The following is a 27,230-nucleotide window of genomic DNA, read 5'->3' as shown; positions in this document are numbered from 1 at the left end:
GGCCCCGCCATATGGTCGCGTTTTAAAAATTGATGCGCGGCATTACCGGGAGCACCTGAACCGGGAGAGGCGGGGGGGGCGTGAGGGGGGGGGGGGGACCGCGGCATATGCCGACGGCGCCTTAGCCGCTCCCCCTCCAGCGGACGAGTGATAATTCACCGACCCGACAGAGCGCTGGCGAGCCGCGCGTCCCCGCCACGCGTGTTAGCGGCCTGCGATTAGCGCCAGGCCATCGGGCTCAAACGCCGCCCCGCTGGAGGAGCACTAAAACCCGACAGAACCGCCATAACCGGCCCGCAAGCGCGACCAAAATTTTATCTATTTACCTATTTATTTATTTATCCGTCTATTTATTTCTGCTATCGTCTGCGCTGTGGCGCGACCGGCTCACTGGCGCCGGCATAAATTATTCAGATCTGATTGCGTAAGCGCAGCCGATGGCCGGGCTGTCGATAGCGGGCCGAGATAGCGCACGCCTCCGCGGCGTCCGCGGCTGCGTCCGAGAAGTTCATCACCGGGGGAAATAAAATGTAGTTAAGAAGCTAATTGTCGCCTTTTGATGTCGATATTCGCCGGGGCCTCGGGAGGCCGCGCTCCTCTCCCGATGCAAACGGAGGCGAGCGTATTGATCCGCGCAGGAGTCCGTCCGAACGACGTTTCGCACTCATTTTCTTCTTTAAAGATCAGGCGTCTTACGGCAGCTTACGCCGCTCCCTGTAGAACCCGTTCGGACGGGGAAAGGTATTTAAATGGCATTACAGACAGACACAGTGGTGTAGCAAGGGGGCCTGAGAGAGCCGCATTAGGTCAATTCCATGGCAACAATGAGGTGTTTTTTTTCCCCCCCTCTATGCAGTTACCGGAGTCGGCGCTGTAGATCTGCTGCCATCTAGTGGCCGCTAAAATCCCGCCCTTCCTTGCACGGCGAGCAAGCGGCTTCAACCGAAACCGCCAGTCTCTCCGGGAACATGACAACGGAATTCTGCGTTTTATAAAGCGCTGCACGTCTGATCCACGCAGGTACGGAGAACAAACACATTTACACAGAGAACGAGGCGGAAAGGGAGTTGGGTTTTTTCTTTTTGCTTGTTTTTTCTTGTTTTTGAAGGTTATAAAAGGCCTTCTGTAACGCAGACTGTAGATGCCATTATAAGTTTAAAGCTCCGTTTTTCCTGGACGAATTTCTCCCGGGTTCCAAAAAATAAAAAATAAAACCACCAAGACTGATGATGTGGGGTTTCTGATGATGTGGGGTTTCTGATCTGGCTTCAATCAGAAGCGCAAATCACCGCAGTTTCCCCCCGTTCAGATATCGGCTCACGCGCTGTTGATGAGGAAATAATGATCACTCCCGCACATGCGGATACAGGGCAGACAGGAACTCTCCAGGCACAGGAGATGCTATCTGTGAAGTGCAATACGCCTTATTAGAGGAGGATTACACTGACACAGCGCATCCTCCCTTCAAAGCCAGCCTCCGGGGGGGTGTGCGCAGGTACTGCTGGAGGATTACTGCATTGACACGACCTTCGACCCCGGGGAGAAAATAACCTTGCTTCACCCCCTACCATCATAACCTGTCCTCAGAGCCCTCTCCCTTATGAGGAACACTTCATTATGGCTCTCGCATTTTAATGAAATGCAACGTCTCCAGACGCTTCAAAAAAAAAAAAAAAAAAAAAACATGTATTTTTAAACTAGCTGCTTCGCCTCTACACCGAATTGCACGTTGACAGACGTCTCTAAAGTGCTACCCAACACGCAGAAATTCAGAAAATATCACGCTGGCAGATTTGGACAGAGCTGCACGTGCCTCACCTTGCTGGAATCAGATGTGCCGTGATTACACATTTGAGAGGTGGACACGTGACCGGACAGCCGGATCCAAAGCACAGACAGAGCCATCACACTTCCAGAGACCGAGTCGCGTAAGATGTGGGGGGGGAAATTCAATTAGATATGAAAAAGAAATGAATGGGCCGGCGCTGTTGACATGTGCACCGGGGAGAAGAGCTGAGAAATGAAAGGAGCCTCCACCCCCCCCCCCGTTTCAGGAGTCCTACATCTCTCCTAAATCAGAAAAAGAATAAAGCGTTTTGCAGCTCCGTAAAGCAAACTCGTGCAGGTACTGTAACTGCAATGCATAATGCATACCGAGCGCAGGGCTGTAAAAATATGCGATAAAGTTTACTGCGCCTAATGCAGCCTCCAGGCCCCTCGTGCAGAGGACATCAGAAGCAGCGCCCTGCGCAGTAGCTGCTGCGCATATGCTGCAGCTGTGCAGCCTCTCTCTGCCTCAGCTGTGCACACACAGCAGCCCTGCAGCCCCTCTCTGCCTCAGCTGTGCATACACTGCAGCCCTGCAGTCCCTCTCCACCTCAGCTGTGCATACACTGCCGCCCTGTAGTCCCTCTCTGCCTCAGCTGTGCATACACTGCAGCTCTGTAGTCCCTCTCTGCCTCAGCTGTGCACACGCTGCAGCTGTGCAGACTCTCTCTACCTCAGCTGTGCATACACTGCAGCTTTGTAGTCCCTCTGTGCCTCAGCTGTGCATACACTGCAGCTGTGCAGTCCCTCTCTGCCTCAGGTGTGCATACGCTGCAGCCCTGCAGTCTCTCTCTGCCTCAGCTGTGCACACACTGCAGCTGTGCAGTCTCTCTCTACCTTCCTCAAAAAGAAAGGCAATGACAAAGCAGAAAACATGGTGTGGCCCTGTTACGTTTCTAAAACGGAGTCTCCTCTCCTTGCCTTCCCATCATAACAGGGCCACGCTGGCTGCCACAGACAGGGTGGAGGGGTGCTGGCATCTGAGCCCTTGTCACCCTGCGCCCGGCGCCAGCCGGAGGGTGAGGAAGAGGCTGTGATGCCGGGGTCACAGGGACAGGAGGAAAGAGACAGGGGGCATCCAAAGGGCATCAGGGTGCCCATCGGCGAGTCTCCCATGCATGACTCCTGAGCACAGCAGACACTGCTGCACTCCTTTTACCTCACCCTCTGCGAAACGGGACTCATGTCTCTTACTCTGACTGAATGCGGGTTGCCTGTCTGCCTGTGAGGAGACCCCACACAGCGGGCCAGGTTCTCAACAGAGGGGGGGGGGGGGGGTGGTGTTGGACCGGGCTTGTTACACCTTCTAAAAGGTCATGCTTCCAAGCTTAAAAGTACCTTCCACCATGTACAAAAAGGCCGTTTGACACGCTCAGCCACACGTTGCTTTGAATGAGCCAATGGGGGAAGGGGGGGGGGGGGCTAGGGGGGGGCTTAGGGTGAGCTCATGAACATTTATTGTGAAGAAAGCCAGACTCTAAGCTTCTGTCAGAGGACAATTGGCGTGCTTCGCACTCAGAATACTGGCTAATAGTATGGATTGTACAGGCAAGAAGAACAAACTCATTTACAATCCTGTTTAATTCAATACCCAGGGACCATATTTAAATCCTCTTGCCCTCTTGCCACTCATACACGCATGCTGAAATTCAGACACCAGCTGCAATATAAATAATCCTTCATAAAACATCTCCGAAATTGTATTAAAGGCGAATCAATCACGTCTCACTTGACATTTCTGAATTAGGGCTTGACTGAAAAGCATTAAAACTATGCAAAAAAGGTGCGTGCGCAGAAAAGTAACAGCCTTCACATTAATAAAGCTCCCGGGAAAAGGACAAGCATCAAAATGAATATTGTTTTATTTGTCAATCCATCCCCCTCCGCAACTTTAATATAAGTGATTTCCCTCGACAAACATAAATAGACCCTCTGATCTTGCGTCTTGGAATGACATTCCTCAATGCAGATGCAAGTTCATAAGAGAGCACAGCGGAGAGACGCGAGAGAAAGGCAGCATCCCCTCCCCCCCCTCCCCCCCCTCCCCTTGAACTGAGGTGAGAAAACAGCCTCATAATAAATAATAATCACAGACGAAGGGGAAAACAAAGCCTCTCGCTAATCGTATTCACAGAGTGTAGGAGCCCCCAGCCGCACCGTGACCTTGCAATGCCTCAGCCTTCAAAGGACAGACAACACTCAACAACTATCAGAGCGGCCCCAAACTTTCCACCGCGAGCGCTGTTCCCCCGCCGCCGCCGCCGCCGCCGCCGCCCAACGATCCTCCACCGCGGAGCCGTCCCAGAATGCAGATCCAAGCCTTTCAGCTCCGGCGCGAGTCACCTGACCCCACCACCCGGGGTCCGGCTCTGGCACGGAGCAGACCGTCCCCCGTAACCACAGCGACCTCCGAAACAGTTCTGCCCGTGTCATTCAGTCATTATTTACATTACATTACATTACAGGCATTTAGCAGACGCTCTTATCCAGAGCGACTTACACAACTTTTACATAGCATTTTACATTGTATCCATTTATACAGCTGGATATATACTGAAGCAATTCCGGTTGAGTACCTTGCTCAAGGGTACAACGGCAGTGTCCTACCCGGGAATCGAACCTGCGACCTTTCGGTTACAAGTCCAGTTCCTTACCCACTGTGCTACACTCCGTCCATTTGCACGATGAGCCAAGGTCGCCAATCCCAAGGAGAAACGTCTCTCGGGTTCTTTACCCCTGGGAGGGGCTCTGACCTGAAGGAGTGACTCTGAAGGCGAAGCGTCTGAAACCGCACCGCGCTCTTCTGTCCTCGGGCTCTGAGCACGCTGCCGTGGGCGTGAGCCGGTCCGTGCGATTTTAAAATGGCCAATCAGCATGAGGAACTCCACTCGGGTTAGCGCGCAGCGCTCAGAAGGCCGAGGGCGGATGTGTAGACGTGTAAAACGTGCACGTTTCAACAAGGCTAGCGTTTCCAGAACGTGGAACCAATCACAGAGAATGGCGACGGGCGACCGGGGCAGTATCGCATTGTTTAAGGCGGTAACGGTGAACGACTGCCATGGATACAACGCGCTGGAGTCGATACAGGAAACAGGCTGGCGTTCGGTCTGGCTTTCTTAACGCCGGAAAGCATAACGAATGAGCGTTCACAGTTTGATAACTGAAGTGGAAAAACTGCGTTTGATTTGCGAGCCGCATCATCCGATCCTTTATGGCGAGAAAAGCTCAGGAGCCTTGTATTACGTAGCTCACAAACTTCGCACAATATTAAAAGACTTCATTGTGGTCCCACATTAGGGCCCTGTACGTAGGATTACAGCCCCACGCTGGATGGTAAACTCTGAAAAGCAATACTGCCCACAACCCAGAGGGGAGCTGGAGAAATTAGCAATATTGTGATTACGTCCTTCAGAAACCGACAAAGGTCAGTCAGAGTAAATACTTTCTTAGCGTTCTCGCCGACAAAGGAGATTCAATTTCTCGACGAATCCTCCCGTTTGCATGTGCCTGACATCACAATTAAGGCTCAAATCTGTCAGAAACCTTGCAGTTCAATGTCACCCGGGCAACGGCGGAGCTCTTCCATTCAGCCCTCTTCCGCTACCTGTTCTGAATGCGCCAAGGACGCGCGCCACATCAAACCCGCTCCGCGCGCAGCCCGGTCAACATTAATGGACTGTTCGAAAACAAAACGTCTTTTCAGACCGCGGCTTGGGGGGGGTGGGTGCTCGGTGTGGGTGGGGGGCGTGGGGCGTGTGTGTGTGGGGGGGGGGGGGGGTTAGGGGCTGGGGCTGGGCTAAGCACGCTGGCCTTGATTTAAATAGTAAATGTGAATACAGAAGGCCTTTGCACAGCTCCCAGCCCCCTCCAGCTCTGAGCCCGGGAGTGAAAGGGACTGCCGGTGAATCTGCTGCCTGTCCCGGTCTTAAAAAGACAAAGCAGGAGAGGTGAGCGCACGAGTAACTCAAGATTAAACGCGGGCTGGGCACAAAGGCTGCTGTCGAAACAAGTGAAAGCCATCGACAAATGTCAAGGACGCTTCTCACTCACCAGGCAACACAGCCTCACCCAGCAGACGCAAAGCCCAAAGAATAAAAGTGAAATTAAAACGTAAAAATCTATCTCCTCTGAAACGAGGACTGATCTTCTTTCACTTCCGCTCGTAAACTCAAGAAAGAAGTCACACGAGGGCGATGGAACATTTTGCATCGGGTTTTGGGCTCAAGGGCCCCAGGGAATTTAACAGAAAATCTGTTGAGTCAAAAATAAAAACCTTCAGAATATAACTGCACGTATACATCTAACTGGAACGTAAAAAGTTATAGTCAATACCACGCGAGTGAAAACTAAATTTAAAGATGCCAGAGTTCTGGTGGAAAACGCCAAGAGCAATGGCCACCGGGTTGCTGGGTAAGACATGCTCGTCACTTCCAAATAACCACATTCCCAGGAGTCCAGTTCAGTAAAGCCCAGCTGCCGGGACCCTAGGCCCAAAAAAGGCCGAGCTGCGACCTTCCCGCAGTGATTGAGTTTGCAGTTTGGCTCGTTGCTAAAGCATGTGCGGTTAATGGGGCGATGGTGAAGAGCGGTGGGGTAAAGGTTGGGTTCGCCCAGGGGAGAAAAACACATCCGGATGCTCATCATCTTTATTCCTTCCTCATTGTGACAGGAGGTCAGCGTTCGAGGACGAGGGTTGGGGGGGGGGTGGGGGGGGGGGGCAGAGCCATGTGGAGCAGATTCACTTGACAAAGCTTTGTTTGATCTCTCTAAACCGCGCTGGAGCCCCCCCCCCCCCTCAGGGATGTGCTGCCGTCCGTTTAATACAACACCACTTTGAGAGGTCACTCTTAAGAGCGGGTCCTGGTAATTGTTTAAGTGAAAAGGTTGTGACTGATTCCCAGTGTGTGCTGATGGAGGGGGGGGGGGGGGGAACCCCCAGCTCTGTCCATTATTTCCCGCGACAAAAGCGCTATTCTTTCAGCCCCGCCGCGCCGCCATGAATATCACAGATCCCGCAGGTCTGAGATTTCTGTATACCGCCGTCCCTCCGGGCCGCTCGCCGCTGGCAGAGCGTTACCATGGCGATGACCGCACGTTCAGACAGGAGAGCGCGGCCTTGCCGAGGTCTATCGCTGTTCGGGATCGGAGAGAGAGAGAGCAACTGCCGCTGTCTTCGCCGACCTTGGGGCAAGCGCAACATTTGGTCGCAAAACAAAACAGCGATATAAAGATCATTTGTGCCCGCGGTTCCCCTTATTCGTCATTTTGTTTTTATGACGGTAATAGTTAAAAAACATCTGCTTGCTTTAGGCTGCAAATACAAATGCTGATTTCCCACAAAGTTGTATTCACCCAAATCCATCCTGGAGAACGTCATATGGCAAGCGATAGATGTGTTGCCCCAAAGCTTTGCGTTTCATATGCCTGTAACATATCACATCTCCGTGGCTGGATTATAGCAGGCATCAGAGCAGCATCTGCGATTTAGTTTAAACGCAAGATGGCCGCCTCGCACAGCAGCACCACGAGGCCCGTCAATCAAATGCCACGCCTCCCTCTAGCAGGCATCTCTCCGCGGTCAGCACACCCCCGAGCCCCTGCACCCCGGCCCCCACAGCACAGAGAGGCCCGGTCAAAGATGAGATTCTGCACACAGGCATTGCATCAGACATTGCAGCACGTCTTCTTCAGTGAATCCCCCCCCCCCCGCACCCCGCACCCCCCAGCCCAAACACGCTACCTGGAGAAGATGACAGAAATTTCACGCTTGAGGCAAAGGAATAAATGTTGTGGGCGCTTCTCCTCGCCCCCGCCCCCGCCCCCGACCCTCAGCGTGTGCCGCGGGCGGCGTCGATGCAGCGCAGGCAGAGTGTAAATGCCAAATCTTGAGGAGGGCCACAACCGCCCCAACAGCCCCAACCCCCCCCCCTTCCCTCCTTTGGCCTCCCCCCTCCCCTCACACCCCCTATCCAGCGGTGTGATGGAAGGCTGTCTCCTTCTCATTTCTTTTTATAACTCTGCGATGGAGCGGTCGGAGATGTCAGCGCCCACTTTCACTCCTCCGGTCCACACCACGGGCGCCGGGCCAGGTCAAAGGTCAGGGTCTGCCAGGTCAGACAGAGGCACCCCCCCTCCCCCCCGCGCACTTCTTCCAGCACGAACAAACTTTTTTGTCCCCGAGCCGAAAGCCGTCCGTGCTGCAGGAACGCGAGCTCGCTTCCGCGCGCGAGAGCTACGCTACCGCGCTGGATCGGTCAGCTGACTCACTCAAACATGCACAAGGGGGGGGGGGGGGGGGCTCCAGTAAACAGCCTCTGAAGACCCCCTGAAGTCCTCCTGAATCCTCTCCAGTCTCTTTTCATTCACCGACGCTCATTAGCGGTCTTCATACTACTCATTCGCATCAGCCGCGCACGAGGAGAAAACTTAAAAAACATAAATAAACTGGGCCGGACTCAAACGGGACGGGCCCGCCGAAGCTCCGCGCCGCCCCGGCTTAAACTCACAGGAAGCGGCCCGTCTTTACTTCCTGACCGCCGCATCATCGCAAGCCTCCGCCAGCCCTCTCCCGCGCGACGCGGCGGCATTAAAAGTGACAATCCGCGCTCGGCGAGAGTAATAACCGCGCTCCTCCAAAAATGAGTCGCCGATTCGCCGCGGCGAACGGGGCTCGGCATTGCGAGAAACCGCCGGAGCGGAACCGCAATTACCACATTACAGCGTGGGGGGGGACGCCGGCATCGCCGGGACAACGTACATTTACACAGATTACTCGGCCCGTTTAAAAGCCTGCTGGAGAGGAAACTAAGTGACAACAACAACAAAGACGGCGACGGACGCATTTCCGAAATGGCGCCGGCGCCTCAAAGTGGATCAGAGACGGGGGGGGGGCGTCTGAAAAGTAATCCGAAACAAAAACACGCTCAAACTGCAGAGTTAAACAAGAAGCGTTTACGACGGGGGGGGGGGAATGCGCTCAATACCTTTTCCGCAGTTCAATTATGGCGTGTGTGTGTGTGTGTGTGTGTGTGTGCGTGTGTTCGTGTGTGTGTGTGTGTGTGTGTGTGTGTGTGTGTTTGTGTGAGAGAGAGAGAGAGAGAGAGAGGCAAATCTAATTAAGAGCCAATATTCTCATTGTTCTGTCTGAAAGAGGGAGTGAACACAATGACAGCCATTTAGATGCAATATGTTAAAACAAACAGATTAGAGATAGCAGATTATGATCATTCACATGCAAACCATTGCTCACTGCTGGTGTTATAATATTTAAATGCTAATATGCGATTGCCAGCGATACATCTCAATGCAATGCAGTTTAGATTAACTAAGGGCCCGCGGTTCATATTTGGCTGCATAATTTAGAAATTCCTTATTTGAAAGCATTCCCCATTTACGTGCAGACATTACACAGACAATTTATAGCCCTTCCAAAATTGCAGCCTATTAAGCAATATTAATGCTGAAAATAAGAAATAAATAAAAAAAACCCAACCATAAAAATGACCTCAGCTGCGGCTTCCACAGCTAAATCAACCGCCTCTTTTCAAAATGGGAAGGAGAACAGGGACACACACACACACACACGCACGATAAACACAGGGGCTCAAAAAGCAAGGAAATAAACGCTACTTACCGCTACTTTGCTCCCAGTTATCTGCATGCGGCCAGCCGAGAGGAGTTAAAGTGCAAAAAGACACAAACAGCACAGTCATTAGTAGGCCAGGGCTTCTCCTGACTCATTTTCTACAGTGTTGAAGGCATTTTTGTTCAGCGCACTTTCACTTCATGTTACACACACTGTGGCTGCCTCAGTCCCCCTCTTGTGCGGAGAGGACGAGTGAAAGAACAGCACGCAAAGTGCAGGAGGTGTAAAAGTTTGCAAAGAGGACAATGTCTGTCGTTTTGACAAAGGCTGGAGCACCCGGAGGGCGAATCATGAATCTGATGACCTTACTGTGACTCGCTCCCTAAAAGTTGTGCGCGCTACAAAACTACTTACTTAACGTGCAGTGCATCTTAATTTAACCTGTTCATTACTGTTCATTACTGAACAGTAATGAACAGACGCTCTGGTGGGAGGAACCCATCGTACCAAAAACAGTGCAGCTAATTTTTACAGCGCTTTGGTTCCCCATGCATTTGTGTACTTAGGACTGGCACCAAATGAAAAATTACATTGTCAGGATTTTTATTTTATTGGTTGGCTGAGGACTCTGAGGAAATATATGATTATGAGCAATGCAGCCCACCACATCCTCTGTAGTTTGTTTATTTTAGAGAAATAAGGGGTATAATAATTGGGTAAAACCACGTGAATTTTTAAAAATGTCTGAACCCTTCGCTCTGGTCTAGGAGCTTGCACCAATGCAGACCCGTTTAAAGAGTGCATCAGTTTCTAGGGCGAGTCGCTCAGTGAAAGAGATTGGCAAAAAAAAGGTAGGTAGTTTTACAAAAACCTACTGCCATTTCAGTGTGTACAGAGATTCTTCAGGAAATCCAATTGTTTTTTTTGCGCTGATCGATGTGTAGTGAATTAACCCTAAACGACCCCTTATCCACGCTAATCCAACCAGCTGAAAACCCCACCGAAAGACCGAAATCAATCGCCCGTCAGTGGCGCTCTGCTTCACGTGTCAGATCTGCACACCGCAGCCCTGGGGACGACACAGTCGGTGTGATTTTTGAGCGTTAACCTCGTTACCTGCCAAGAGCATTACTCTTAGAATCTGCGAGCGTTCTTTCTGTTAGGAAAACGGGCCGGGCCGGGAGGGGAGGGGCGGGGCTGGCGAGACGGGCGTGTGACAGCCGAGTAAATGTATTCGGCGAGTGAGCCGCTCGTCATTCAAAAAGTCAAAAAGCCTCCGCCCCCTTAAACAGGCTGCTCGCTGCACGTCCTTGCAAATAAAGTTTTTTTTTTTTTGGTTATTCATCTTGATCACTCCCATTCTCCCTCTTAAATCAGAGTTACTGCGGCAACCGCCAAGTCCTACAATCATGTGATCATGTGTGTTGCGTGCTTGCCACACGGTGGAATCCCCAGGGTTAATTCAGCTCTAACAGGAGTACGCGCACGTCCAATAGGTACCATATGCACGCAGCGAGAGTTCATTTCACACGGAACGCTTTACCGCGCCGTCGTTCACACTCCTCTGCGCTAGCTCCGAAAGTGTGAAACTTCTGCTGGAGATCGAGTCACAGAACAGTCAGCGGTCCTCATTGTGTTTTACTGAAATGCTGCATATGAAGCTGGTTCGGGTGTCGTTTTAAACCTTAATCAAAAGTACAGACATTATTGTGAAAACACACAGCTCTCGGGGAAGGGGTCTGGGAGGGAACGCAGTCACCCAGCAACACTGTCTGCTTCTGTCCCTTAACACTGACATATATCCCTCAACCCCTCCAAAGTACACAGCATATTAACTTCCATATTGCTGCAATCTGCAATGCTGAGATAAACTAATAAGGCTCTGTACTCGATTATGAAATATTAAAAAATTCTAGTTTCTTTTCAACTGTGCAATGTGCACTCATACCTTTGGGTTCATTAAAATAATATTTACCCCATACCTCTCCTATTTCCATATTGACCAGAAAATGTTGTGAATGCAGGAGTAAGTCTAGTAAGATGAATTCTCACAGAAGATCTGTTCTCCTAACAGAAGATCTGTCAAATCTGATTATGGCATCGAATGGCGTTCTCATTTGTAGCCAAATTGATCAAATAGAATCGCTATCCGTTGGCTCCCGTGAGGAGATTGCCAGGTATCATAGCAACATAGCATCATAGCAACATTGCCTGGTATCATAGCAAAGACGTGGCAGATTCACCCCCAAACACCTTCCCAGCACAGTCGGCACAGTCCCACGAAACAATGAGCATCTGAATTACACAGAGAAACAATAATCTTGTCACACGGAATTAAGCGGTTAGTGGCGTGTTTCTTTTCCGCCGTTGCGTGAGCGGGAAAAGGAGGCGTTAGCACGGGCGAGGCGTTAGCGCGTCAGGCATGCGCGGGCGTATATTTCATCATCATCGCACGCGCGTGCGTTTCACAGAGAGGAAGCAGCGCCGCCATGCAACGGTCAGGGACACTCGCGCCGCAGCCAACACACATTCGGTTTTTTGTTTGCCGCGCAGCTAATTTTCAAATGAACGGGGGGGTCAGAGCAACACGCGGCTCCTTTGGAAAAGACGTTACAGTCCGCGCTGGGCTTAGGTTTGAGGCCGCCGCCGCAGATAGCCTGAGAATAATGGGAATTTTCCCCGTCTTGCCTACCTGGTGATAAACGGCGTTTTCATAGAGAGACACATCCTTGGACAGAACATGTAGCCACTAATAACAGGGCATTTCTCCCATTCATTTGTAACCATTCTTATGGTTTTGTATACAAAGAGATTCAGTTACAATGTATAAATAACACTGACAGAATCTGTGAATATACATGTGTACATCTAACTAAAAAAATATTCAGGGACAGCTAGCGAAAATTGGCGGATCCTTTTTTACACTTTTAATATGTACCACATATGGCTTTAACTGCACTGAATCCCTATTGAGTTTAAAGGAGTGATGTTAAGAGGACGTAGTCTTGTGTGTGTGCACGTGTGTGTGTGTCTGTGTGTGCATTCGTGTGTGTGCGTGTGAGTGTGTGTGTGTGTGCATGCGTGTGCGCATGTGTGTGTGTGCATGCGTGTGAGTGTGTGTGTGTGTGCATGCGTGTGCGTGTGTGTGTGTGTGTGTGTGCATGTGTGTGTGGGGTGGGTGCGGTTGTGTGGTGTGCATGTGTGTGTGCATGTGTGTTGTGGTGTGTGTGTGTGTGCATGCGTGTGCGCGTGTGTGTGTGTGTGTGTGTGCGCCAGAACTCCAGCCGCAGAGACAGAGAAGCTGGGGAACTGGAAGATAATGTAATATTTGCGCTCCAGCCCTCCACCCCTAAGTGCAATCTGCACAGGTCTGTGCACACAGCATTAGCTGCAGATTAAGTGGGATTACGCGCCTCTCCGTTTTATTTAGCAGGATTTGGTTTGTGAGGAGAGGAGCACGCCGGAGTTCAGAGCGGAGCCTCTGCGCCCTCCCGGCGCTCCCCCTCTCTCCGCAGAGCCCCGGCCCAATTAAAACCCGCACCCACCCGCCCGTCAGGCTCCGCCCTCCGGGGCCCTCCTCCAGCCTCGGCCATAAACCCGACCCACCCGCCCGTCAGGCTCCGCCCACTCGCGTGAATGGCCACGCCTCCACCTCCAACACCAATCCCGACCCACGAAAAGCGCGCGGGCCCAGCGAATGAAAGACAGGGAGAGAGGTAGCGGGGTGAAAGAGTGTGCACGTTAGTCCATTTTCCTGCAAAACGGGGGGGGGGGGGGAACAATTTTTGCAGCAACCAGGCACACAAAGAATATCCACAACCTGCGAGTCCAAATGACAGCAATCATCTTTAGAAGGAGAATAAGTGAAAATGAAATAAAATAAATAAATAAAAAAGATTTAGCCAAGTATTAGTGAGGTAAGGTCACCACTGCACACCAGGAAGGTCCCAAACCGTTCCCATGCCCCATCGACCGCAGGGGCCATTTCCTCGGCACCCCGAAACACCGCTACGCTTCTGTGAGGCTCTCACGTTCCCCAAAACCACAGGCAAATGCACGGCAACCACGTGCACGGCTTTGTCGCAACTGGCAACCGGATGGTTAGCAACTGTTGCCAACCACGTGCGCATGCACCGCACGCAGGACTCGGAGCAGGGTTCTGCGAAGGTGTGGGAGGAACTGGCCGTTTGCCAATCACAAGCACAACAGGCGAATCATTCGAAACTGCACTTTAAAAAAAAATAAAAAATAAAACGCTAAGGGGGGAGGGGGTGGGCCGCAAAAAAATAAATTTCTTTCCAAATCAGCGGAATAAATTGAGACTGAACAACTGATAAAGATTCCTTCGGCGGCTACTTAAATTTAAGAACATCCATCTCGAGCTTTCAAACACTTTGCACTTCAAGCCGTTTTTTTTATTATTCGCATCTCAAGAAAACAGATCAAACCGCCTTCTGCAGGAGTGCAAGGTTCCGCTCGCAGAGAAGAGTACTTCTGCACTAAAGAGCTGCTCTTTCCCGCAGGAGCTGCTTTAGGCTAGCCACCGCCGCACCGTCCCTGTCCACAAACACTCCACCGTCCAAATGGCCACAGCGTCTGGTGGAACAGCCCGAACGGCACAGAGAGGAATGAACAACAAAGACATTCTCTCTCATTTATAACCTCACTTCCAGATAAGCCTCGCTCATAATTTGAATACATTTAAATTTTTAATTTCAAAATACCGTACCTAATCGGGGCTGTGAAGGACACCGTTTTCATCATGTTGTGGTAATCGTTATAATTAATATCGCTTCTCGTTACCACAATAAATGAAATCAATAACAATGACGGTGATCGTGAAGGACAGCCGTGCCTAAACGGTCCGGACAAAAATCATTTCTCTCTCTCTCTCTCTTTCTCTCTTTCTCTGTGACTCTAACCTGAATGATGTTCATGTCTCTATACACCCACTTCATAAAAGAGAATATCAAGACTCTCCCCTGAAATCCTGGGATTACTCCCGGAGCATGCTGGATTTGCAGTATTTATTGGTTTATCAAAATGGGGGGGGGAGAAAAAAATCACATTTAAGATCATTGAGTGGGGCGGGGCATGAATCAAGTTCAAATGAGCATAGTGAACCCAAGAACAAGGCGTTTCAGAGTGCGCTATAACAAAAGTGATTGGATAAGCAACAAGGAATGGTGAAGTACAATATAAAAAGAGGAGATTTGGGCGGAGCAGGAAAGCAGGAAGCAGAACAAGGTTAAGCTCATTATTCCCAACTGTCTTGGAAAACGTGGTGTGTTTCGTCCCACTCCCTCCGCTCCCGGACACACACACACACACACACACACACACACTCACACTCCCTCCGCTCCCGGACACACACACACACACACACGGGGGCGCGGCCCCACCAGCGGGCCGCTCACTTACGGATTTGGCCGTGGCGGAGATGTACTGCACCACCATCTCGCGCTTGGTGCTCAGGTCCTTCCCGCGAAGCGGCGCCTTGCGCTCCTCGTTCAGGTTCATGTCCTCCTGGGGAGCGGCACAGCACAGAGCCGAGTGTGAGGGGAGGGGCCAGCTTCACACCGCCACACTGCTGTGTGTGGGGCAGTGGGCACAACAAGGCTTTAGGGCACACATGCATGTACACACATATGCACAAATACATACACACAAACACACACAGGCACCTACGCACACGCATACACGTACGCACAAATACATACACACACACACACAAATATACACGCATACAAATGTACGTACACACACGGGTGCACACACACACATACACACACACACGCACAAATATACAAGCATACAAATGTATGTACACACACGGGTGCACACACACACATGTGCACAGACACACACTCCATCTGAGGCTGACACCTGATCAGCACGACAGACGGCACAGGACCAGAAACGGCATCAAGGATTACACGCCGGCCTGGTTTCTGATTAAGTGGGTGCAGAGCAACGGAAATCCGGCCGCGTTCCTTTAACTTCTCAGCCTCCAGCCAGGGCCGCGAGGGTCAAAGACGGGCGGCGCATCGGCGGGCACCGAGGGGCCCGAGCACGGGCGCGCGGCCGCGCCCTGCAGGCCTACGGGACGGGTACATGCGGGGAGACCGAAATGGAGGGCCCGTGTTTACCGGGCTAACTCTCAGACAAAGACTTTGAGGAAAACACGCCCGAAACGTCTCCTTCAGCGCTCACCAGAGAGCGTGCTGCGGGCACATGCTGCCCTCTAGTGAGCGGACATGGAAGTGCGCATTCTTTTGTTGAACAGGAGGAATCTTGCTGGCCTTTCATAATGACCTGTAACAGCATATGTATGGCTTGCGGCGGCTACAATATTCTCCTGCCGATATTTACATCTTTTCATCAGTGCTGCTTAATATAGCGGTGTAAATGAAATGGAAAAAGAATTGAAAAGAATTGAATAGGAAAATAGAAATGAATAAAAATAAGTTTCCCAACAGCATCTTGATTTCACCTGCAAGAAACAAGTTGATACGGCATTTCAACAAATACAGACACGGCAACATGCATCGTCTGCAATGCATCAAAGCAACAGCGTTCTTACAAGTTAAACACCTCCAGTCTCAGCACATTTCTCGGAAGAAATTAACACCGTTGGTCTGATCAAGAATAAAGAAAAGAAAACGACAGTTATAATGATCTTTTCCTTATTGGACAGATAATGTTCTGATTAATCTCTGAACTCTGATAACTGGCTGGTTAATTGTCATTCAATAAAGGAGCGTGTAGCAGTGAGGGAAATGTGAGAGAGCTCTCTGTTGGAGGCGAGCTACAGGCCTGCAGGGCACTCATCAAGCACAGCCAGAAAAAAAGCCCTTCGCATTCTGCTAAAAATGATTTATGATCTATTATTAATTGCATCCTCATAGGTTTGGATAGCGCAATCCCACGATGCCCCGGCTGTCAGCCGTAGTTAGAAATACTCGCTCGCTCGGGCGGGCGGGCGAACGTATGAATGGAGGGAAGATCTCCGATGGGCTCGAGAGTTGGGTTCGGCAAAAAAGAAAAAAGGAATTTCCTAATTTATCAGTTCATTAATGTGACACAGCCACACCGAGCCATCACTTACAGCTACGCGAGGAAGAGTCTGTGTGAATGCAGCCCTGCGTGATCCCTCTTTAATTATAGCCACATTTTAACACCAGTAAAAGACAGTGTGGTGTAATGTTAGCGAATTAAGCTTTCAACCGTAAGGAGACGGGTTCAAATCCTGAAGAGGGACTGAATGACCTCATTCGCTATTCAGCTGTATAGACGAGTACTATGCTAAAAATGGAAGTGACTCCTCATAAGATGTCTGCAAAGCAAATAAATAACCTACTGTGCCAAGTATCCAGGCACAATTAAGATGACAAAATGGCACTGTGACTTTCACCTTTGCTATCTGAAAGCAATGTGAGGCAAGGTATGCATTCACGTGTTGGGAGGTACAAGAGACTACAAACATTATTTCAGTCCATAATAAATCTGGAATAACAGTCAGAGCTTCCGTCTACGGTGTCTAACTGCGCTGAACTAGCCATCGCTGCTGTGTCAAATTTGGGAACTTGTTTTCCTCTTCCTTGCTTTGGAATTATTTCAGCAGTCGTGGAGTTCAATGTTTCTTTTTTTAGGCGCGATCCCCTGGCCTCCCCCTACCACAAAGAATTCAGGCAGGTGCGAATATTATCGCAGCTCTGAAATATTCTTTAAAATCTGAACTCGGTTCTGAAGCCAATTTTGAATTGATGAAACCAAAAAAAAAAAAAACTGGGAGTAAAACCTGTTTTGACATATTCTTTTTAAAACCGAGATAGTTTTTTCCCCCAATATCTTTATTTGTGTAGAGTGTTATTGAGTTCAAAATCAGCATCCGTGTTCCATTGAAGGACTGGACAAGAACAGTGAAAGTGCCTCCTCCACATACACAATAAAACTAAGAAACATACCCGAGAAAAACATTCGTCTGAAATCTGTAATAATACTTTGGCTCGCAACCATCTTTCATTTCCTGAGGTAATTAATGGAGGTTTGAAGGTCTGTCTGCTACAGAAATGGAATATGGAGACCATCCAAAGAAAAACAAAATATATTTTTTAAAAATATATTCCCCCCCCGAACACAGTAATCTGTTACAAATGGAAATGGCTCGTAATCTGTTACAGATCTCCAAGCTGCCAGAGTTTGAGTAATCCATAGCGAATTATCCAAGAGAAGGTGGTTTTAGCCTCTTGCCCTGGTGCTAACGCCAGTGCCGCCAAAACTCCAACATGAACCCAACTTTACGGAGAGCGCCGCTAACTGCACACACTAACAGCGAGGTTCTTTTCATCCCAGCTAACGCTGGGAACATCTCCGGAACAGAAGGGGACTCCATCACCTGCTCCGAAGTGCGGAACTCAAGGAAAGAGAAGAAAGAAAGAAAACTAAGCGGAAGAAGGAAAGCCAGCCATCCAGCCAGCGTACGGATTTGAACGATGAGCCGTTTCGCGGTTTTATTGGCGACGTTCGTTTGGCGCGGCGTGTTGATGTTGCTCTCGACGCGCTTCGCGGCCGGGCGCAGGGAGGTGCTATTTAATTACGGGGCGGTGATGTCGTTTGAAGCCGCGCTGCCTGCAGGGGGAAGGCGCGCTCAGGAGAGGGGCCGTCCGGAAGCTCGGGCAGCCACCGGCGCCTGGCTTCCTCCCTTCCCGCCGCTCGCCTGCACCTACAGCCATTTATCTCCAAATATCAATGGTGAGGGGAAGATAAAAACCAATATTCTAAACTTAAAAATGTCACTGTACCCAGTAAGCACTGGTTGTGTGCATTAATATGGAGCTGATTTCCCCTTTGCTGCTGTAACAGCCTCCACTCTTCTGGGAAGGCTTTATACTAGATGTTGGAGCGTTGCTGCAAGGATCTGCCTCCAATAAGCAAGAAGAGCATTAGTGAGGTCGGACACTGATTGGGTGATTAGGCCTGGCTCTCAGTTGGCTTTCCAATTGATCCCTAAGTTGTTGGATGGGGCACACTGGATTTTAAATGAAGCAGAGAATATGAGGTTAAGGTGCAGACTGTCAATTTTATTTTGAGGGGATTTACATCCATATCGGGCAAACATTTCCATTTGGTGTCTGTTGCTGTTGCCTCTCATGACAAAATAATTGTCAATGCCATTAAAGCAGGCCATCATGAGGCTGAAAAATATACATTTTAAAAAATCTGAATCGATCAGAGACACAGCCAAATGGGAGTGTAATCAACTGTTTGGTACATTAAGAAGCAAGAACATAGCGCAGCCTTGGCAGATAACCTGGTTGACCTCAAAAGACCAAGGCTACCAAGGAATGCTTCAAGAAAAAAAAAAACCCTTTTCAACTGTCGAAGAGATCAAGAAGAGGAAGTAGGGATAGATGTTTCAAAGACGAAAATAAAGAGAAGCTGAAACCAGAATGACCCCAGAGCGATCACCACAAGATGCAAACCACTGGTAAGCCTCAAGAACAGAGCGGTCAGGGCAGATTGCTAAGCAGTACGTGAAAAAAGACTAGAGTCCTGGAACAAACTCAGATGATACAGACATTAACATGTACCAAAGTGATGGATAGAAAAAAGTTTGGAGAAAGAAAGGAACTGCTCACGATCCAAAGCATACTTTGAATCATGGTGGGGGTAGTTGTTCCAGTGACCTAGATATGCACTTTCGTACGTCGCTTTGGATTAAAGTGCCTGCTAAATAAATGTGATGTAATGTTATGGCTTGTATGTATGACTGTCATGGGAACTGGCTCACGTGTCTTTATTGATGATGTGATTGCTGATGGCAGCAGTGAGGATGAATTCTGAGGTGTACAGAAACATCTTATCAGTTCAGATCAGCCGAAAGCCTTAAAAATGATTTCATGGTATTTCTCCTTGCAGTAGGGCACTCACCCCATACACTGCTAAAGGAACCAAGGTGTTTTTCAGGGCCTGACAATGGAATGTTCTTGACTGGCCAAGTCAATCGCCCCTCCTGAATCCAGCTGAACAAGCGTGTCACTTTCTGAAGACAAGACGAAGGCAAAAAGCCCCCCAAGCAAACAGGAACTTAAGATGGCTGCCATACAGGCCTGGCGGAGCATCACCGGGGAAGATACCCGGCATCCAGTGACGTCTATGGTGCACAGACTTCAGGAAGCACTCGAATGCAAAGGATCTGCAACCAAGTACGAAATATGACGGCTTTATGTAAGATTATGTTAATGTGTCCGATTACTCTTGGTCCCCTAAAATGGGCGTGTTATGTACATAAAAAGGCTGATATGGATGTAAATAACCTTCAATTTTAGAGTCTGCGCTTTAGCCTCACATTCATTGTTCCATTTCAAATCCAATGTGCTCCAGTACACAGCCAAAAACAACAAAAACTGTGTCACTGTCCAAACACAGTAACAGAGACACATATATACAGCGGCCCTGTGCCTGCACATGCACGTATGTGTACACATACACACACACACACACACACACGCACGCACACACACACACACACACATGCACGCACACACATACAATTTTGAGAAACCAAAGCTTTCAGTGACATTTCAGTCTGTAAGCATGCCTTCCTTGTCAACTGTCACACCACCAGTTTAATGTCACGCTATTTTGAGCACAAACATTGTAATTGAGCAGGGAGGAGAGTGACAGATATGAGCACAGATGCAGGAAAGCATCGAAAGAAGCAAGACCCCAGCCTCCTCACCCGCTTCACAAATAAAGACTTTATAATCATACCGCCAGTGAACGAGAGATAATTTAGTGTCTGCTACACAGGCATGAATGGAAAGACTTTGTTATGAACCAGCACTGAGCACTACGAGCGCCAGTCTTTATTGAGCAAACAACAATGGCAGCTAGCTGTGACCTTCACAGAGTATTAGGCCACTAGCAACAGCCCTAGAAAGAAAGAAAGAGGCAAAGGAACTTCAAAAGCACAGAATGACAAGCAAGATGCCATCAGTCTTCTGTATTCCATATTCTATTCAGAATGTTCTAAGCCTCACACTGTGCCGAGATTCCAGGGGACACAATACAAGCTGCATTGGACAAACTTTTTTTTTAAACCCATTTTCCTCAATTCAAAACACAGAAAAATCACAGTGCGAATGCACCTCCGCATCTCCATAAGTTGAGGATTAACTTTTGTTCTATCCACAAGGGGGCACTGTTCTGTTACAGTGGCCAGTGCGACGGGAGAGACACTTAACGGTCAGAACATGTCTTGACGGGAATTGAGTCAGGCCTTGTACCGTCCTTCCTGCACTGTTGCTAGGAACCGCCTCTGTGCAATTACAGACACCAATGAGAAGCATCAGATAATGTGACCAATTACGAGTGACGCTAGCCCATCAAGGGCCTTCGAAACAAGCCGATTGTTGTCATCGCAAGATAAATTTTAAAAAATAAATAACTAAATAAATAAAATGGGTTCAAATCGGCTCCTGACGCAGGAGAAGGGCAGGAAATCGATGTGAGCAGGCCCGGAGGCTGTAGGTGTAGGACAGTACTGGCCTCATTTGCCAAATGTCCCACAGTGCAGGGGAGCTGTCACTCAGCGGCTCCTGGCCTAATAAGGTGCCACTACCAGGAGCCCCGGCGACTAAACGTTAACACTACAGTCCCGCGGACATGTGACAAGCAGGGTCCCCTCTCACTTCTGTAACAAACTGGAGAAAACCACACGGGGGAAGAGGACTTCAGAACCGAGAGTCCCCACAGTTTCTCCCACGCGAAACAAACCGGCACCACCGTGGTTCAGCGGCCATGTCTGTCACCAGCTCTGAATAGCGAATGGCTCAGTGCTATCTGTTCCGGCCAGACTCCAAATCATCGGGAAAACAGGGCTGAATGCATCACTGAGCGATGAGGCGAATGGGGCCGTTTCAAATCTGTTATTTTTACTCTTATGTAATCATGCAGGGCGACCGAAAACTCGACTCTCATCAGCACTGACAACCTGACGAATCAGAAACCAAGGGTATGTTCAGCCAATCAGGGTGTGTGGGGGGGGGGGGGGGGGCGTGCCGGATGAGGAGTGGCAGCTGAATGAAGGAGAAGCACGAGGACTACGGTGATGCGTTCTCCCATTTCAGCTCTGATTCGATCCCCCAAGGCTGTGACCAGATTCTGAAGCAGGATGGGAAAGTGAGTTCTATGCGCTCAAATAAAAAAAAATAAGAGGTCAGATAAAGTCTAAAATGCTCTAAAATGCCTGCAGCCAGCTGCTGTTAACAGAGCCCAAAGGGAACACAGACTGGAGAGGGGTGCATTGCCTTGGCAAGAGCACCATAAAAGCCTTCCTCTTAATTTCACGCCCTTTCGAATGCGTGCCAGTCGATCATCCATCGCCTTCATGTCCAAACTCAGTTCTGCCGTTACAACAAACACACGTCGACAGATGAAGTGCTTATGTTAGCCCGCACGATGTTCTCTATAGACCGCAGACATCTGAAAGCCAACCATCAAAGCAGGCCTGAACTGAGCTCATCGACTATCAGCGAAGACCAGGGTGAAAACGTCTCCACGGCAACATTTCAAGCACGGGAGACATCAAAGAAAAGGAGTGAAAGCGGGAGGGGCTATTTTTTTTTATTTTTTACCATCATCTTCTCGAGGAGGTCCACGATCTCCTTCTCGGACAGGTTCATGCTTCGGTCGTCGAAGAGCGGCTGGGGGACTGGGAGCTCGGCCTGGGTGGACTGGGAGTCGGTGGGGTGCTGGATGAGCGGCTTCTCCTTCTTCGTGCCCGCCTTCCTGAAGCTGGTGATCCTGTCGCGCTGTAGGGGGCGACACCCAGAAATAAACCACAGCACCTGCGCCAACGCCGTCCTAAAAGAATGCAATCGCAGGCCCTTTCAGCGACCCCACTGATCCATTAAGGAAAAATCCACAGTAGTCATCCGGTTGACTTTAATGAAGAGCGCATGTCGAAACATTGTTCACTCATTAATGAATCGGTGGGAGAAGCGAAATTGTTCCTGGGTGCATTCCCTTTCCTCAATTATTGCTCCACTTCGCACGGGGGAGAGAAGTCAGACTGTGACATAACAAGCCACAGGCAGCCATGCGTCAAGTTACTCTAACACTTCATCTTCTCACTCGGTTTTCAAAACCCTCCATGCCGCTAACTAGCTACTCCTGTCAGACGTTCACAGCGTGGTCTATATGTAACTGTCTTTAGTACGGCAGCCAGCAATGTCTACGCACTCATAATGAAAAAAATCTACAGTCAAAAAGGAGAGCTAAAGGAAACTTACCTGACTTACCTGTGCTCTTACCTGTGTTCTTACCAAGGACATGGAAACATCTGAATGTAATGAAAGAGTGGTGATGTATGCACACCTACAGGTTCGGTGCTTATGGGCTGCATTTCCACGTGATGGAAATGTTGCCGTGTGATGCTGACAGCAGAGAGGATTAGAGACAGGGTGAACTAGATGGATGCAATGCACAGCTGTCTACAACCTACAGCTGTACAGCATCACTGTGAATGACATAACTGCCACTGTGCAGGATCAAACAAGTGCTGTCATCCTCTTTCACAGTTACCATGTCAGAGAGGGTACCGAAACCATGCTGGCGTCGCTGTTAGTAACCATTGACAAAAATGGGCTTAGGGGGGGTCATGCAAAATGAATGGATGTGCACCCGGATGAAATGGAAGAGGAACTTAAATAAATAATTACAAGGCGATTAAGACAAACACTGCAGAAGACTGAAATATTTGTGGAGAGACAGATGGAAGCCAAACCCGATCCTACCTGAGCCTGATCAAATTTGAGTTTGGAAACCGGCACAAAACCTTTAATTGTTTTTAGACTTTGATTAGTCCCTTTTTATTCAGGACACAAGAAAATAGGGCGTCGATGAGACTTAGGGAGATTATGAAAATGTCTGGATGAGTTTTTCAAAATGTGCTCACAATTACAGAAGGGATTACTTGTCAAAATACTCAACTGTAAACACTGAAGCCACATGGAGAAGAACCTGCTCATTTGTCCCTTCATTATGAACATTATGAATTCATTATGATTCACATTTTAGATTTCAGGCAATATATTTTACTCAGAACAGAGGTTTCACATACAAAGAAAAGTTCAATTCTGGTTATATTTTAATCTATTGTAGTGGGAAAATATCATTTATGTCATATGAGTTCTCTGGAATATTTTTTAATAGCTAAATGACAATCAGCAATGATGCCTACCAACAAGTACAGACAAGGCTTCGTTTCCACGTGCTTGGACTTTCCAGAAACCAGCCGCAGCTATTCTACAGCAGTTAGTCATGGAAGTTCCAAAGGAGAAAGATTGGTAATTAGTCTAAAATTCACGTGTCCACAAATATTTCAGATTTATATTAAAAATATTCCATGCAGCCTTGAAAGCAAAAAGAGAAAATAAAAATGAAACGGAAACAAATGACAAACCAAGACACCTTACCACGTCATCAGCCAATGTTTTAATGTGTATGTTCTGTAGAAGGGAAGGGACAGCACAGAAATGAGATCCAACTTAAACAACACGCCAGCAGGGCCGTATCCTGGCGGTGCAAACGCTGGCAAGGGCGCAAGTGTGTAAAAAACGCGGCGGGCTTTTTCTCTGCATTTGGGAAACGCAGGTCCCGCGCGAGAAGCTTGCGCCGACGGCGTTTGCACCCTTAAAATACGGCCCGTGGGGAGTGTGCACGGGACGGTCCCGTCCGCTGCACACACACGGTGACAGGCTGAAACAAACACACACACACACACATGCACAGATGAAGGGCGTCCCAGAGACCCGTGCAGATACATGAACAAACAGACACATAGCGTCCCAGCAGAGCTACTCATCCCCCCCCACACCGGCGAGTGGATTATCAGCATTACTGAGAGAGTCATCACGGAACACTGCATATTTCAACTCACCGCACTATACACAAGAGCATCTTTGTAAAACTATAGCTTCTTTGGGCTGGTGGGGATATTCGCTTGCCCTGATTAACATGACAGTAAGCAATATAACTGAGTGAGATGAAGAAACTACCTTGGCTGTTTTTTCAAAGGGAACATTTTGCTGGCTAGCACCAGATGATTAACCAGTTAACTGTGTGAGTCTTAAAAGAGACAATCGTTTTGTAATGACATTACTTAAAACGACACAAGGGTCAAATGACGAGTACCTGAATTGTTAAGACACATTGCTTGATAACACAAATTAACATATTTATTCATTTACTGGTGCAATAAGAGCAAGGATGAACAATATAGAATATGTTTTAATATATTAGAATCTTGCTTTGTTATCAGGTTTATGCAAGCTAAAGTAAGCTACTGTAAGAAGCCATTTTCAAGGGAATCTAAAACAGTATGGCAGCTGGCCTCCACTGTCAATATGATAATATCAGTGGCTATAAAATTGCAAAACTATAATGCGATTCACAATATATTTGTCACTATAGAAAATTTGCTTGCAGTCTCAATCAGTTTTGCAGGATTGGTATCAGGTGGACGTAAAATTCATGTGCATCCCTTGACTTCGTAGGAGCGATCTCAGCACTACGATACGGGGTGCAAGTTTTAACTGACCGTTGACTGCACCAGCGTTCTGATGATGACCAACGCGCTTCTCCGTTCTCATGTCTAAATAAATAACATTATTTTCTTTCTGGGGGCATCAAGCGAGTGTGCGAGTCTTTTCATTTCCAGCAGTAAAATTCTGGAAGCAATCTTTTGTGCTGAATTCAGTGCAAGTAAAATCAAGACAACCCAGCAGTCTGAAGTCTGCCGGAGGTGGTTACCACCGGTTACAGGAGACGACAATTCATCTCCCTACATTCACCACCCACTGAAGCTGCTTTACCTTTAAAGGCAGTTCAGAGTCCTGAAATGTGTACTGAACTGCCGTATTCTCGTCCAGAACTGTGTCAGCTCTTAGATATCTACCTGAAGAGTCGGCTCAGTCCTGGGTCAGGCTCACTGATATGAGACTATGCTGAGAACCTCGTCTGACCGCAACAGAGCCGTGAGCGAGGCCAAAACTAGGTCAGCAAAACCGTACCAACCGACAACTCGCTTTCAGTTTCACTATGCGCTCGGGCTGAATCTGGGAGCGCCGGTGCTGTAATGCTATGATTAATGTGACCTATTTACATTTTTTCTGTCACGCAATTATATTGCCTGTTCGCCACAAGGGTAACCAAATTACTTCCACAAGTCACAAATATGTAAAACACTGTACACAGTAATTAAAATATGAGAACGGTTTAAAAAAAAATATGCTCAAATACTTTTTAGTCAATTTAAGGCAACCGAGTACCATTTCTGTTAATTGTACAGAATTAAAGACAGGCAATCAGCTCATTGCACACAGTTCATTAGCAAGCCAGCAGCACACCCCAGCAATTTGTCACACAACAATTAGGCTTATATACCTTCTGGGCTTCTTGGTTTATTAAAATCGAAATCATTTTTATTATGATAAATGCCTGTACCCATAATAAATGCCTCTCTCGACAAAATTTAATTGTGCCCAGCACACGCACAGCCAGCTTACGGTCGTGACTTCGAATGAGCAGAGGCCGGTTCTGAAGGCCACATTTTAAAAGTAATCCCACGCGTTGAAAGGTCAGTGCAGTGCAAGTACACTGCGTTGGCCTGGTGTGTTTGACGTACCATTCTGAAATACAAGATTTTGCTACAAAATTGGTTACATCTGACACGCGAGGACTGCTCGAGAAATTCATCAGCATACAGCGGCCATTTTGCAGGAACTTCCGTGTCATTAATTGTGCCCGAGGGTAGATGTAGTGCTTCACAGGGGATTGAAATCCACTTTGCTTAATGGTCCGTTTGGACTGCTGGACTCAGTGCCAGACAGCGTTCCACTGTGCTGAAATGCATCTTTTAAAAAATACCTCAACATTTCCAAACCATTACCCTTACTCTCCACTAGGGGGCACATGAAAATATATTTGGCAGGTCAAAGCGAAGGAGTCCGCAGCCACTCCTTCCATTCTATCAAGTAGTGTTACTGCGAACCAATAAACTGTTACAAAGCTGATTTATGCTTTCAAAATGAAATCACTGCCAACAAAAAGTACTGTTGCCATTTTTGTTTGCAAAAACACCCATAAAAACCTCACCAGAAAAGGACACTTTACAATTGTGTGCTCATATATAGCCATGGCTCACATTCACGATTAACACCACAGTAGTAATTACATTGGTGTTTATCTGTGAATGACATTCTGTAAAAACATTCTTTCAGTGATAGTACTGTAAGTGTCCTTACGAACCATTCTGCACTGATACCTGTTTCCTGGGCTGGCTAAGGGAAACGCAAGTGATTTCAAGCATCTTCTAATCGCAGACAGGCATACATTACAACCGCAAGCCCCTACGCAGCATCCTTCAAGCAAACAGCTGAGGACACTTTACAAGAAGAGTTAAATGAAGATAAAGGACCAGAGCCAGCTTAGACCAGACTAAAGGAAGCAGGCACCCAAGATCAGACAAGACTTAAGACCCTAAATTAACACAGCCCGGCTGCTAGCGACACCTCCGCTAATATGGCCTGGAAGAGAATACCAGAGACAAGGTGGAGAACGGCTAAAAGCGCTAACCCCAGGTGCTAAACGACCGTGACAGTCAACAGTCTCTGAGCACAGAGTGTGACTGGGAACATAAGGTCCAATCAGGTCCTGTCGGTCTGAAGGTCCTAGGCCAGAGATCGCTGCTTTAAAGGTAATAAGCAACACTTTCAGTTTTCTCATGGATTTCAGTGGAAGGCAATGCAGT

At 48.5% G+C, this 27,230-nt stretch overlaps 1 protein-coding gene across 1 annotated transcript in view; it reads right to left on the bottom strand.

Annotated features, from left to right (window-relative positions):
- diaph2 (diaphanous-related formin 2) overlaps positions 1-27,230 on the bottom strand; it is a 446,422-nt gene that overhangs the window by 398,312 nt on the left and 20,880 nt on the right. Inside the window, 3 exon segments of the mRNA XM_064329326.1 lie at positions 14,834-14,938; positions 22,054-22,230; positions 23,896-23,928. Of these exon segments, the coding sequence (XP_064185396.1) occupies positions 14,834-14,938; positions 22,054-22,230; positions 23,896-23,928 (315 nt within the window).

The sequence above is a fragment of the Anguilla rostrata genome, chromosome 3 (genome assembly GCF_018555375.3).
Source record: "Anguilla rostrata isolate EN2019 chromosome 3, ASM1855537v3, whole genome shotgun sequence".
NCBI lineage: Eukaryota > Metazoa > Chordata > Actinopteri > Anguilliformes > Anguillidae > Anguilla > Anguilla rostrata.
The sequence above is the reverse complement of the archived record's forward strand: the minus strand, read 5'-3'. Positions and strand labels throughout refer to the sequence as shown.